Source organism: Eulemur rufifrons, chromosome 28 (genome assembly GCF_041146395.1).
Source record: "Eulemur rufifrons isolate Redbay chromosome 28, OSU_ERuf_1, whole genome shotgun sequence".
NCBI lineage: Eukaryota > Metazoa > Chordata > Mammalia > Primates > Lemuridae > Eulemur > Eulemur rufifrons.
Window position 1 is genome coordinate 12,992,429 of NC_091010.1, and position 14,174 is coordinate 13,006,602.

A 14,174-nucleotide genomic window follows, 5' to 3' on the forward strand; every position below is an offset into this window, starting at 1 on the left:
TGTGGAGGATAATGGGAACCAGATTTCTTTCTCACTGTTAGCAAAGGAAGTAAAATATGGAAAATGGGAAGGCCAGGATAAAACATGGTATTAGACTAGAACTGGAAGTATCAGTGTGAACTCATGGTTCTCTATATACATAGAATGATTAAGAAATAGGTATGTGCCCATGTGCATGTGAAAGAGTACAGGCAGATTTTTACATGTTTTCTAGCTCTGTCTACTAGAAGACAGCCTAGCAGCAGTGATACCTCAGAAGAAATAACCATACCTAGTGACCAGATCTTTATTTCTAAATATCATTCTCCACTAAATACAAACAGGAATTCTTAGAAAAAAGGCTGATTCTAGGACTGGGAAAGTACAGGATAAGCCTGGAACATCTCAGGGTGTCAGTAAGCAGGGAAATCCAAAATGGTGGGAGATGTTAAAAGCCAGCGTGAAAGAACATCTACCAAATCTCACCAAATCTAGACCAAATCTTAGACTTCTTAGACTGAATCTAAGAAAATCTGAATATCAAATTAATGAATAGACTTATGTAAATATATAAGGGCAACAAAATTTTTAAAAAGAAAAAAAGATTAAAACAATAGGAAATAGGCCGGGCGCGGTGGCTCACGCCTGTAATCCTAGCACTCTGGGAGGCCGAGGTGGGCGGATCGTTTGAGCTCAGGAGTTCGAGACCAGCCTGAGCAAGAGCGAGACCCCATCTCTACTAAAAATAGAAAGAAATTATATGGACAGCTAAAAATATATATAGAAAAAATTAGCCGGGCATGGTGGCGCATGCCTGTAGTCCCAGCTACTCGGGAGGCTGAGACAGGAGGATCGCTTGAGCTCAGGAGTTTGAGGTTGCTGTGAGCTAGGCTGACGCCACGGCACTCACTCTAGCCTGGGCAACAGAGTGAGACTCTGTCTCAAAAAAAAAAAAAAAAAAAAAAAAAAAAAAAATAGGAAATAGATGGCTCAGTAAAAAATTTCAAAAAAGGAAAAAGATATAATAGCAGTAACAAATGACTGGATAAAGCAGTCATGTTTGCACTGACATAGGAATGAGTAATATATAAATACATACATACATTCTTAAATACATGGAGAGGAAGAAGATCTACCTTACAATAGAAAGCCAAATACTAATAACTGTAGAAGGAATGCTGTAGTTAGGAAATCACAGTTGGCAAACATCATAGTAAAAACTGATTCAGGCAAGAATCAATGCTAAAACCAGTGGATTAAAGTGTGAGAAAAACTGATGAACCTGACAGACATCACCTTAGCTAAGTAATCACTTGCCATCAACAGTACAAATTGATATTGTGTACCCCCTGATATGACACAGTTCTCACTGTGACATTTCCACCAAAAATGGGTGGCCTAAATCTAATCATGAGAAAGTATCAAATTCAAACTGAGGTATACTCCACAAAATTAACTGGCCTTAACTCTTCAAAGATGTCAAAGCTATGAAAAGACTAGGAAACACAGATAACATGGCAGATTGCACGAGAGTAGAAACTTGTGACAACTAAATGCAACATGTGATTCTGGATTGGATCGTGGGCTCTTTATTTAGGAGATACGGGGGTGTGGTTTATTTGTTTTGCTATAAAGAACATTACTAGGATAACTGGTGAAATCTGAGTGAGATCTTTGGATTAGACAATGGATGACATCAATGTTAACTCCCTGGTTTATGATGAGCATCCTGTAGCAATATAGTCAAGTGCTCTCCTTTTTATAGGAAGTGCAAACTGAGGTATCCAGAAGTAACAGGCATCATGTCTGATTTATTCTCAACTCTGTCTCTCTCTCTCTCTCTCTCTCCCCCCCACACACACACTCACTCACACATACACATCAATAGGAAGGGGGTGCATTTCACCCCCCAGGAGACATTAGGCAATGTCTTCAGATATTTTTGGTTGTAACAACTGGGGAAGAGGCGGGTGCTGCTGGCAACTGGTGGATAGAGGCCAGAGGAATATCCTCCAATGTACAGTCACTCTCCACAAACAAGAATTATTCAGTCCAAAATGTCAATAGTGCTCAGACTGACAAACCCTGATACAGAAGGAGGAAAACTCTTGCCACTACAAGTCATTAGCCACCTCCTTACCACTTGGGAAATTGGGTCATTGGTGCCTTTAAATCTAATCAGATTAGAGAACCAATTCCAGAAAACCCAGATACTCCCACTGGCCTATCAGCTATATGAGGGCATTTCTAGAATGACTGTTGAGAATATTTCCTACCTATCCCATCTCTTTTTTTCTCTTGGTATTTGAGGGATAACCTATGTAAAAATTTGTTGGCAAATTGAGCTTTCCATGAATCCAAATCTGTCATACATCAAAAAAATCTGTGACATTTACTTAAGTCTCTTCAGAGAATAAAATGTTAGCACTACTATGTTAAGACACAACTTTAACCCATATTACATCTTTCAAATGAGCTCAATTCCATAGCTTAGATTTATAAACTAGCAATAATTTTCTTAATTTTCCACTGACACTATCATGTTGCATCCATCAACAGTAAATAGGTCTGCTGCTGACTCGGTTGCCATGACCTGATTTACTTTAGGCCAGATAGATTCCTTCATAATCAGGTCAAGTACATGCACACTGCAACCTTCTAAGCTACGTTAGCAGCAAAGAAATGGCTCCAATATTAAGTTTAAAACTAAGTTAAAAAATTGAACACTAATAGCTAGAAGTGAATTCAACTGAAAATTAACATAAGCAGACAAGAGAAAAATTATTTCAAGCATCTTTGAGACATTATTATGGCTGCTTAGTGAACTATAATCTAAGGACAAAAAGAATTGCAAAGAAATCTTAAACTTCACTCAGTATATTTACTGTTCATAGTAATATTGGTATTATAATTTTAATATTATAATTTAATAATATATTATTATAATTTTGATTATGCTACGATAAAGCAGGCAAAATAACTACAAAATTCTGTAATGTCAAATTTTAAATGAAACTATCAATATAAACTCATAGCTTATTTTTCAACATATTTCTTAGCTCTGTCCAATGAAAGCACCTAGAAGCAACGAGTACATCCAGCACTCAGATTTGGTTTCTAAGTACTAATCTCCACAAAAAGAACCAATGTCATAGGAGAAATGAGTGATTTCATGACTGAAACAGGTAAACTGCAAGATGAGCCTGAGTCATCTTATCACACAGAAGGCAAGGAACATGCTCAAAGATGATAGGTTTTATCAAAAGGACACAAGAGAGCGCATGAAATGGTTCACACTGGCCAAATCTAAAACAACTTTTAACATTTTTTTAAAAAGCAAAAATCTATTGTAATACATTTAATAAGTAAAAATTCTTTATTCTTTATTATATATATTTAAGGTACAAAAGGTAATGTTTTGATATACACATAATGAAATGATTACTAAAGGTAAGCAAATTCATATATATATATATATATCACCTTCCATAGTTACCTTTTTTGTGTGTAAGAGCACCTAAAATCTACTCTCTTAGCAAATTTTCAATACACATTACGATATTATTTAGTCCTGCTGTACATCAGACCTCTAGATCTATTCATCCTGCAAAACTGCAAGTTTGTACGATTTGACCAACTTCTCTCTATCTCCTCCCCCCTCCCCTTCCCATACCCGGTCACCACCATTCTATTCTGTTTCTATGTTCTCAACATTTTTTTAGATTTGACATACAAGTGAGATCACAAAGTAATATTCTGTCTGGCTTATTTCACTTGGCATAATTAAATGTTAGGCAATAAGTAGAAATTACTGATTCTATAGTGACAAGGGAGGGCGAAAAAAGAAAAGAGGAAGAGGAGGAGGAGGAGGAAGGGAGGGAGGGAGGGAGGGAGAAAAGGGAAGGATGAAGGCTCCTCTTTACAGAATTCCAGCCATTAAATGTGGAAGAAATAACAATTAGAAAACCCACCATTCCACAACTCTCAGTGTATAGGATGTAAGCAAAGCTCAACAATGATGAGGTGAGACAGTAATGGGGAATGGGACATTTGCATGGTACCAGACTAGCACCCTGAAGCTTATTCACTAATTAAATTATAAAAGGAGCAATGTACCTTTATTTTGGTGAGAGCTGGTGATTACACCTTTATTAGGTGGACAAATAATATTAAGAGTGGGATAACCAGGTATTACCTAGCTTCTGATATAAAGCAACATACACAATATCACCACTTAAGTATTCTTGCCAAAAAATGTTTAGCCTAAATCTGATCAGGCTTCTGACACTATACTACTATAATATAGTAGAGAAACAAGTTAAATGACATCATGAGGAAACAATCAGATAAATTCTGAATGTAGAACATTCTATAAAACAAATATCCTGAGCTCTTAAAAAAAATCACTGCCAAGGGGAATTTTTTTTTTAAATGAGGGGACTGTTCAAAACTAAAAGAAACATAACAACTAATGATTATGGTTTGGAAAAAACACACTAGAAGACATTTTGAAGACAATTGTGGAAAAACTGAGTATAAACAGGATATCAGATTATATCAAAGAATTCCTATTAATTTTCTTAAGTGTTGTAATCATATAACCAGTTAGGTATGAGAATGTCTCATACCTTCTTCCTTAAGAAATGTATGCAACTTACTACAGCTTACTTTCAAATAAGAAAGCATATATTTTTAATAAGTATATACTTATATCCTGTATTATACAGTAAGCATATATTATATAGAAAGGGGGAGGGAGGGGACCATGTATGTGCAATTATGGCAAAATGTTAACTGGAAATCAATCTAGGCAGAGAGAGATGGGTATTCACTGGACTGCTCTTTCACATTTTCTATGTATTTCAACTTTTCATAATAAAATGTTGGGGGGGTAGAATAAAAGCAGAATGCTATAAATCAGCAGTTCTCAAAGCGTGGTTCATTGACCCCTAGGGATCCAAAAAACTCTCTGTCTATAAGTCAAAACTATAAGTCTGTAAGTCCATAAACTGTATGTCTATCAGTCAAAGCTAATTCCACAAATACAATAAAATTTTACTTCCTTTTTTCACTGTTGACATTTATATGGATGGTACAAAAGTAATGGTGGGTAAAACTATTAGTACCTTAGCATGAATCAAGGCAGGGCCTCTGAACTATACTAGCAGTCATATCCTTCACTGCCACTTACTATGCCAATTAAAAAATAAAATGCCAATTTCACTTAAACCCCATGATGAAAGAATAAAAACTGTTCATTTTATTAAATCTCTATGCCTTAAATACAAGTATGCATAAAACACTTCTGTTGCACATAAAATATGGTGATTATATCAAGGGAAAAAAACACCACTGTTTGAGTTACAAGCTAAACTAGCCACTTTTTTCTGGAACATCATTCTTTACTTGAAAGATGGACAAACTATGCATATTCAGACTTGGGTATCTGGCAGACATTTTCTCAAAAACGAACAAAGCGAGTCTGTCACTTTACCAGCTGCTTTCCTTGAAGTATTTGCTTCCAATGAAAAACTTTGAACTTTCAAGTAAAATCTAAAATTTTAGAAGGTTTCTATCTACCACTGTGAACTAGATAGTTTCCCAACACTTATAAACTTTTCTGATGAGTTTGACAGTGATATTAATGTGATTTTTTGATACTGTATAAGGAAATAAGTCGTCATTTGACAGATCTGCATAACTCAGTGAAACCAGTATTTTCCAAATGACCAAAGTATAGTATTAGAAAGCATGCATGGGTAAAATACCCATTCAAAATGCAGGACAGAGTAACAGATTTTAATGTAACAGTAAGAAAGGTTCACTAGCATGGTTTTAGATTACAAATTGTAACTAATCTTTAAGAAACTCCCACTTGCTGAATTTTGGAGTACTATCAAAGAAGAATAGGCCGGGCGCGGTGGCTCACGCCTGTAATCCTAGCACTCTGGGAGGCCGAGGTGGGCGGATCGTTTGAGCTCAGGAGTTCGAGACCAGCCTGAGCAAGGGCGAGACCCCATCTCTACTAAAAATAGAAAGAAATTATATGGACAGCTAAAAATATATATAAAAAAAAATTAGCCGGGCATGGTGGTGCATGCCTGTAGTCCCAGCTACTCGGGAGGCTGAGACAGGAGGATCCCTTGAGCTCAGGAGTTTGAGGTTGCTGTGAGCTAGGCTGACGCCACGGCACTCACTCTAGCCTGGGCAACAGAGTGAGACTCTGTCTCAAAAAAAAAAAAAAAAAAAAGAAGAATAACCAGAATTACCAGAAAAGGCTATTTAAAATACAAGTATTTAAAATATCTGTCAGTCAATTCAGACTTCAGGGCAAGAAAAAAAATAATAAAATATCTGTGAGGTCTGATTTTCTTCATACAATACATATTGAATACAGAAGATATGAGAATCCAGGTGCCTTTTTTTTTTTTTTTCCTGAGACAGAGTCTCACTCTGTCACCCCGGCATCATCATAGCTCACTGCAACCTTAAACTCCCGGGCTCAGCGATCCTCCTGCCATAGCCTCCCAAGTAGCCAGGACCATAGGCGTGCACCACCATGTCTGGCTAATTTTTCTATTTTTTGCAGAAACAGGGTCTCACTCTTGCTTAGGCTGGTCTCAAACTCCTGACATCCAACGATCCTCCCACCTGGACCCCCCCAGAGTACTGGGATTACAGGTATAGGCCACCATGCTGTCCCAGATGTCTTTTAAGTCAGCTTTCAAAGAGATTTGCCCTCAAAAAAGGTAAAACAATGCTGCTCTTCTAATTTTTTTGTTTTGAATTAATTTTGCATAAAAACGTAATATTAACATGCAATGGGTTTATTATTTTACAGAGAAAGTTGATAGATAATGCTCTGAAAATTAACACATCGTACACAATTTTATAGACACTAAAAGCCTCACTCAAGCACCCAGGAGTGCAACAGTACAGCACAACCACTTTGAAAAGATCACCAAAGGACTCTTCACATAGGTAAAAGGAGAAAAAAAATTAAGAACAGAAAGAATAGGTGGACTCAGTCTTTAGTTACTTAAAAGTAATTCAATTTACAAGAATAAAATGTACTGATAGAGGCTAATTGTAACTTTCAATAACAAAACAATGTAATAAGCTATTTAAATAAAAGAATTAATTTTTAAAAAAAAAGGTAACATCAAGCAAATTATTCTCAATATGTGTGCTGGACTGTATTAAATGCTGGACATATTAATGTGTAAGAATGAAACTGGACCCTAACCTTACACCATATACAAAAATTAACTCAAAACAGATCAAATGCCTAAATGTAAACTTTTTTGCATCAAAGGACAGTATCAAGAAAGTGAGTCTGGGAACAGTGGCTCACTCCCATAATCCCAGCACTTTGAGAAGCTGAGGCAGAAGGATCACTTGAGGCCAGGAATTTGAGACTAGCCTGAGCAAGATAGCAAGACCTTGTCTCTACAAAAAATAGAAAAATTAGCCAGGTGCGACGGCATGTGCCTGTAGTCCCAGCTACTCAGGAGGCTGAGGTAGATGGATCACTTGAGCCCAGAAGTCTGAGGTTGCAGTGAGCTACGATGACACCACTGCACTTTAGCCAGGGTGACAGAGCAAGACCCTGTCTCAAAAAAAAAAAGAAAGAAAGAAAGTGAAAAGACAACTAACAAAATGGGAGAAAATATTTGCAAATCATATAACGAATAAGGAATTAACATCCAGAATATACAAACAACTCCTACAACTCAACAAGCAACAACAAAAAAAAGACCCAATTCAAAAATGAGCAAAATATTTAAATAGACATTTCTCCAAAGATAATATACAATAGCCAATAAGCACATGAAAAGATGCTTAATATTATTAATCATTGGGAAATGGAAATCAAACCACAATGAGATACCACTTCACGTGCATTAGGATAGCTATTATCAAAAAACCAGAAAATATTGGCGAGGATGTGGAAAAATTGGAGCCTTTGGGCATTGCTAGTAGGAATGCAATATTGTATAGTCACTGTGGAAAAGTTTGGCAGTTCCTCAACCAGTTCTAGACCTATCATATGACCCAGGAAATCCATTCCTAGGTATATATCCAAAAGAATCAAAAGCAGAGATATGAACAGATATATTTATACACCAATGTTCATAGCAGCAGTATTCACAATAGCCAGAAGGAGGAAAAAAAAAAATCTAAGCATCCAATAGATGAACAAAATGTGGTAAATGTGTATGTATATGTACGTATGTGTATCACACAATGGAATATTATTCAGCCATAAAAAGCAATGAAATATGGATAAACCTTGGAAACATTATCTTAGAGAAATAAGCCAGACACAGAAGAACATATGATTCTATTTATATAAGGTACTTAAAAGAGTTACATGTATAGAAACAGAAAGTAGAATAGTGTTTACTAGAGGTGAGGGAAGGAGAAAAGGGCTTTATTAGTTAATGAGTACAGAGTTTTTTGTTGGGGATGATGAAAAGGTTTTGGGTATAGATAACAGTGATGGTAACAAAACACTGTGAAAGTATTTAGTGCTACTGACTTGCACACTTGAGAATGATTAAAATAATAAATATAATGCATATTTTACCACAAATTTTAAAAAATGATCATAATGTTTGAAAAAATGACTTACAAATATCCTTTGAAAAACATTTGCTATGATGCTTACTGGTAACTTTCAAATAAAAAGTTAACAGTTGAGCCCTCCAATAATAAAAACCACTGATGGTACTTTACTTACCCGTTTGGGGCCACTAAAAATCTTTCTGGTATTTTCCTTTGATTTATCTCCTTGTTTATTTACGGGCTTCTTCACACTTTCAGGCACACCAGGCAAATCCTCTGTAAAATCCAAGTTTTCTGAAATGGTAATCAAAACTAGCTAGCTTACTAATATTCCAAATTATCTACTAGATAACCTATGAAGCTTTTTTTTGACATATTCTGGGGAGAAAAGAATGAAAGCACCACAGAGTTGACAAAATACTCCCCAAAACACTGTTTCATTCTCCCTTTCTTACTCCCTGCTTGTCCCTCCCCCTGAGAGAAACCTGGTTGCTGTGTATGAGCTCTGGTCTTATTTTGTGTAAATGACAAAATCAAATCTTTCCCAAAATAATGTTCTTAATTCATAGGTCATATAACTGCTGGAAATCTGTGGATGATGACACTGGTATAGCCTAGTTTACACACACACACAAAACATCAGGTGGTATCTATCTTTAATACTTTTCTGGACTGTATATGCACTGAATTTTTTTGGCCTTCAAAGAATGCTTGCTTGGCCAGGTGCAGTGGCTCACACCTGTCATCCTACCACTCTGGGAGGCCAAGACAGGAGGATCACTTGAGCTCAGGAGTTGGAGACCAGCTTAAGCAAAAATAGGACCCCATCTCTACTAAAAATAGAAAAAATTAGCCTATGTGTTGGTGCCCACCTGTAGTCCCAGCTACTAGGGAGGGTGAGGCAGAAGGATGGCTTGAGCCCAGAAGTTTGAGGTTGCAGTGAACTATGATGACACCACTGCACTGTAGCCAGAGCGATAGAGGGAGACCATCTCCAAAAAAAAAAAAAGAAGCTTGTTTGCGTTTATTACCAAGGCCACATAACAAAACAAAAAAAAAGAATAGTTATCCTCGGCAAAACATATAAAATGGCCTAATAAAACATAGTTCAATGATTTGTGGGTCTTCATACAAACTAACCAAAGAATTAGATTACTTCTTAAATGGTTAAAAATATTTTTTTCCTAACCTAAACAAAAATAGGAAGACTTTTCTCTATCCCAAGCCTTAAAAATACTTGCTGTTTCACACGTGTGATATTTCACACGTTATTTACAGACTCAAATTCCAACTTTGGGTATATCAACTAAATTGGTCTCTAATAGTCAAATGTTATTTAGTGTCTACTTCAAGTTTCTGAAAGGGAGCCTAATTTCACATTCTAAGGTTTAAAAGGTTTCATTACTCCAAGATGCAAATTTCAGCCACAGATTTTCAAGTGCAGATTAAGATAACTTGCTATCCAGGTTAGTGTAACAGTCAAGTAAACTAAAGCAGGACAAGAGCTCAGTTATTGTACAATGTTACTTATCATCCTCCTAAGAAAGCAACTACAAAGCTTTCTGCCCAGTGAGATCTCAAGTGACTAATAAGGGTGCCCCAAACTTCCATTCTTCAAAAAGGATTCAAGACGACACTGTATGAATACTGACAATACCCTTTTTTGGTTTTGTTTCAGCAGCAGGGAGTAGGGGTTAAGCCCCTGAATTCCTAAGGGCTACTTCTATATAATTCTAGTTTTGAAGATAAGAATCATTCTAATGATTCTAATATAGCAAGGCTATTTTTAGGCCAAATATGGCAAAATGGTAGGTAGTCTCAGGTATGACTTGTACTCTACAAGAGAATCTATATTTAAGAATATTGTTATAATTCTAATTCACCATAATGACACTTCTTCTATTACCCTACCAGGACAAAAGCTTTATTTTAACACATAAACTGATCCAGAAAAACTATATTTGGTTACAAAACCCTGTATCCAGAGGCTTTCACGTATTCTTCCTCACTAGACAGTCAATCTACTTCACAAAGTCAGGTAATGACTTAATTACAGCAGTGCTAACCTGTTTCTTTTGTTTGTCTCTCATAGTGAAGACTGAACTCCTTGAGGACCTCCAGTCATTACTGGGTCTACTATCTTGAGACAAATTAAATTTTCACGGTTAAGAGTGAAATACTTACCTAGCATTGTTCAATTTTATTAAACCAACGTGAGAGGGTTTGACAATGTTTTAAATGTTTATTGGTTTTAAACCAACTACAAAAGGTTTTTATTAATTTTAATCATCTGTATTTCCTTCATTACAACCATCTGTTACCAGTACAGTTCTGAATGTCCAAAACTATCCTTATGTCTCCTCAGCATTTGGATTTTCAAATATCAAGATGTTCGGTATCCCTGCCCCACTTTAAAATTCTCAAGTGCTAATGGCTGAATTAAAACACCAATATAAAGACTTTTCAATCTATAAACTGGTTCCATACAACTTGAAACTTGATCATTAACATCTAAAATGATGTACCTTTGAATAAGGTAATTTGTGGTTCTAAACAGGTACTTTATTAAAACTAAATATAGCAAGCTAAAATTAGTATCTAGGAAGATACTAAATAGCTGTTGATCTAAGCCTGAAAAACACATTTACAGTAAGGTTCCCCCCCTTTATTCTCAGGGGACACATTCTAAGACTCCTAGTGGATGACTGAAACCACGGACAGTACACAAAAGTATAGAGTACATTTTTTCCTATATACACATGTCTATAATAAAGTTTAATTTATAAATTAGGCACAATAAGAGATGAACAACAATAACTAAGAATATAACAATTATAACAATATGCCATAATAAAATTTATGTAGAGTGTGGTCTCTCTCAGTATCTTACTGTATCACATTCACCCATTTTCAGACTGTAGTTGACTAGGGGTAACTGAAACTATGGAAAGAAAAACTGCAGATAAGGGGGATTACTGTACTTATTATAATTTTCTAAAAATTCTTACCTGCATTATTAGTACTAGACTGACTGTCCTGGGAATTATCATTGCTTTCTGGGGGAGGCTGCAAGGAGGGTGACGGAGCTGTTTTAGTTCTTTTTTTGCTTGTCTTTCTTTCCACTTGACAGTCATCATCATCATCATCTTCACTTTCACTGAGATCATCAAAGCCAAAATATTTAATTTTGTAATTAGAACTTCCAGAACCTCCTTCATCACCTCCTGTCTCATCATGATCTTCAAAACCAAAAAATTCAAGTTTAACATCCTTTTTGGATTTAGTATTACTAGGTCGAAATCTAGTAGTGGTCTTAGAAGTTGCAATATCTGCCTTTTTTCTGAGACGACCAGCTTCTCCCAAATCTGCAGGAGTGGCTGCAGTGAACTCATCCATGCTGCGTTCCATAGTATCCTGTATGGTAACGTTACAAACTGACAAGCAAGATGGATGTAAAACAGTGTAATCTCTAGTCCGTCCAACCGTCCCTCTAAAACTGGTCCCACAACTTACACCACCTTTCTTTGCCTGATTCAGGCCATCTTTACTTGATTCACTGTTTGCTTTGGCTAAGGCCTGACTGGTGCCATCCATTAGCTTATCAAAATTTGATGCTCCTTGTGAGGGTTTTGCTTTATTGGCCCTACAGTACGTCCTACAGTTGCTTGGCCTAAGAACACTTTGCACAATGTCTTCCTCAATGGCTTCATTTAGATTTTCCAATCGATTTTTTAAATCCTCATCCTTCATCTCCAAAAGGGAATCACTATCCAAACTTAAAATACAATCTTCTGATCTGATATCTTCGAAATCATTATCCCATTCATACAAACCAGTTCTGACAGATCCCTTGACTGGAGATGTTTCTGACGGAGATTCAGACCTTTTCCCAAACTGGGAGTTCCAAGTGTCATTTGTTTCCTTGATTTCATCAGCTTTATATCCAGAAGCCGCTGTAGTTTCTGCACTGGGTTTCTTAGTACTGTCTTCAGCATTTTTGTGAATGTGGTGACTATTCTTTTCATGTTCTTCACGAAAATTCTCCATCTTCTCTATAAAAATAAATGAAAGGATAAAAACGTGAGTGGCATCAATATAAAGTTAACAACAGGGACACTGGCAAATTAATATAGAATCAATTAATCTTGAAATGACTGCAATAAATTAATGTTTACACATCAGACATTTCTCATCCTACCCTTTCAGGATATAGCTCTCATGTCTTCTAGTGGGACCTTTCTCCAGGCATCTGAGTCCCTTGTAATTGTCACCCTCAACTCCGCAAAAGAATTGAATCAATTCAGAGTGACATGCAAATGACTTAGCCCAACCTTCTCAGGGGTATTATGGGCTTTCCATATAAAGATGCTTAAATTAAAAATTAAGGCCAGGCCGGGTGCGGTGGCTCACGCCTGTAATCCTAGCACTCTGGGAGACTGAGGCAGGAGGATAGCTCGAGGTCAGGAGTTCGAGACCAGCCTGAGCAAGAGAGAGACCTCATCTCTACTAAAAATAGAAAGAAATTATCTGGCCAATTAAAAATATATATAGGAAAATTTGGCCGGGCGCGGTGGCTCACGCCTGTAATCCTAGCTCTCTGGGAGGCCGAGGTGGGCGGATCGTTGGAGCTCAGGAGTTCGAGACCAGCCTGAGCAAGAGCGAGACCCCATCTCTACTAAAAATAGAAAGAATTATATGGACAGCTAAAAATATATATAGAAAAAATTAGCCGGGCATGGTGGTGCATGCCTGTAGTCCCAGCTACTCGGGAGGCTGAGACAGGAGGATCGCTTGAGCCCAGGAGTTTGAGGTTGCTGTGAGCTAGGCTGACACCACGGCACTCACTCTAGCCCGGGCAACAGAGTGAGACTCTGTCTCAAAAAAAAAAAAATATATATATAGGAAAATTAGCTGGGTGTGGTGGCGCATGCCTGTATTCCCAGCTACCTGGAAGGCTGAGGCAGTAGGATCGATTAAGCCCAGGAGTTTGAGGTTGCTGTGAGCTAGGCTAATGCCACGGCACTCACTCTAGCCCAGGCAACAGAGTGAGACTCTGTCTCAAAAAAAAAAAAAAAAAAAAAAAATTAAAGCCAGACGCAATGGCTGACACCTGTAATCCCAGCACTTTGGGAAGCCAAGGCAGGAGGATTGCTTGAGTCCAGCCAGGGCAATAGAGAGAGATCCTGTCTCAGGGAGGGAAAAAAAAAAATTAAAAATTAGCTGGCCATAGTGGATAGCCTCCAGCTACTCAGGAGGCTGAAGCGGAAGGATCACTTGAACCCAGGAATTTGAGGCTGCAGTGAGCTATGATCGTGCCACTGCACTCCAGCCTGGGCTCCAGTATGGGTGATGGAGCAAGACTCCATCTCTTTAAAAAAAAAAAAAAATTATTTAGTAGAACCTAAGCCAGTTTAACACAATTAATGAAAAACTTCCAGCAGTGTTTGCATTTATACGGGGTAGAGCTGCCCATAAGGCATACTAGTTCTATCTAGAAACCTGCCCACAGGGTCAGGTTTCTCTAGATATTTCTGTTCTTTTTTCTAATCCTAAAAGCCAAATAACCTCAAGGAATTTTTAACAGTTCTGGTAGCTAAGTGACTACAGTGGATATTTAAACATATTAG

General features: G+C 37.2%; 1 protein-coding gene across 1 annotated transcript in view; it reads right to left on the bottom strand.

The window, feature by feature from the left end:
* Positions 1 to 14,174, bottom strand: part of WAPL (WAPL cohesin release factor) — an 83,806-nt gene that overhangs the window by 45,575 nt on the left and 24,057 nt on the right. Inside the window, exons 3-4 of the mRNA XM_069460007.1 lie at positions 11,556 to 12,599; positions 8,723 to 8,841 (exon numbers count right to left, since the gene is read on the bottom strand). Of these exons, the coding sequence (XP_069316108.1) occupies positions 8,723 to 8,841; positions 11,556 to 12,599 (1,163 nt within the window). The remainder of the gene's footprint in view (positions 1 to 8,722; positions 8,842 to 11,555; positions 12,600 to 14,174) is intronic.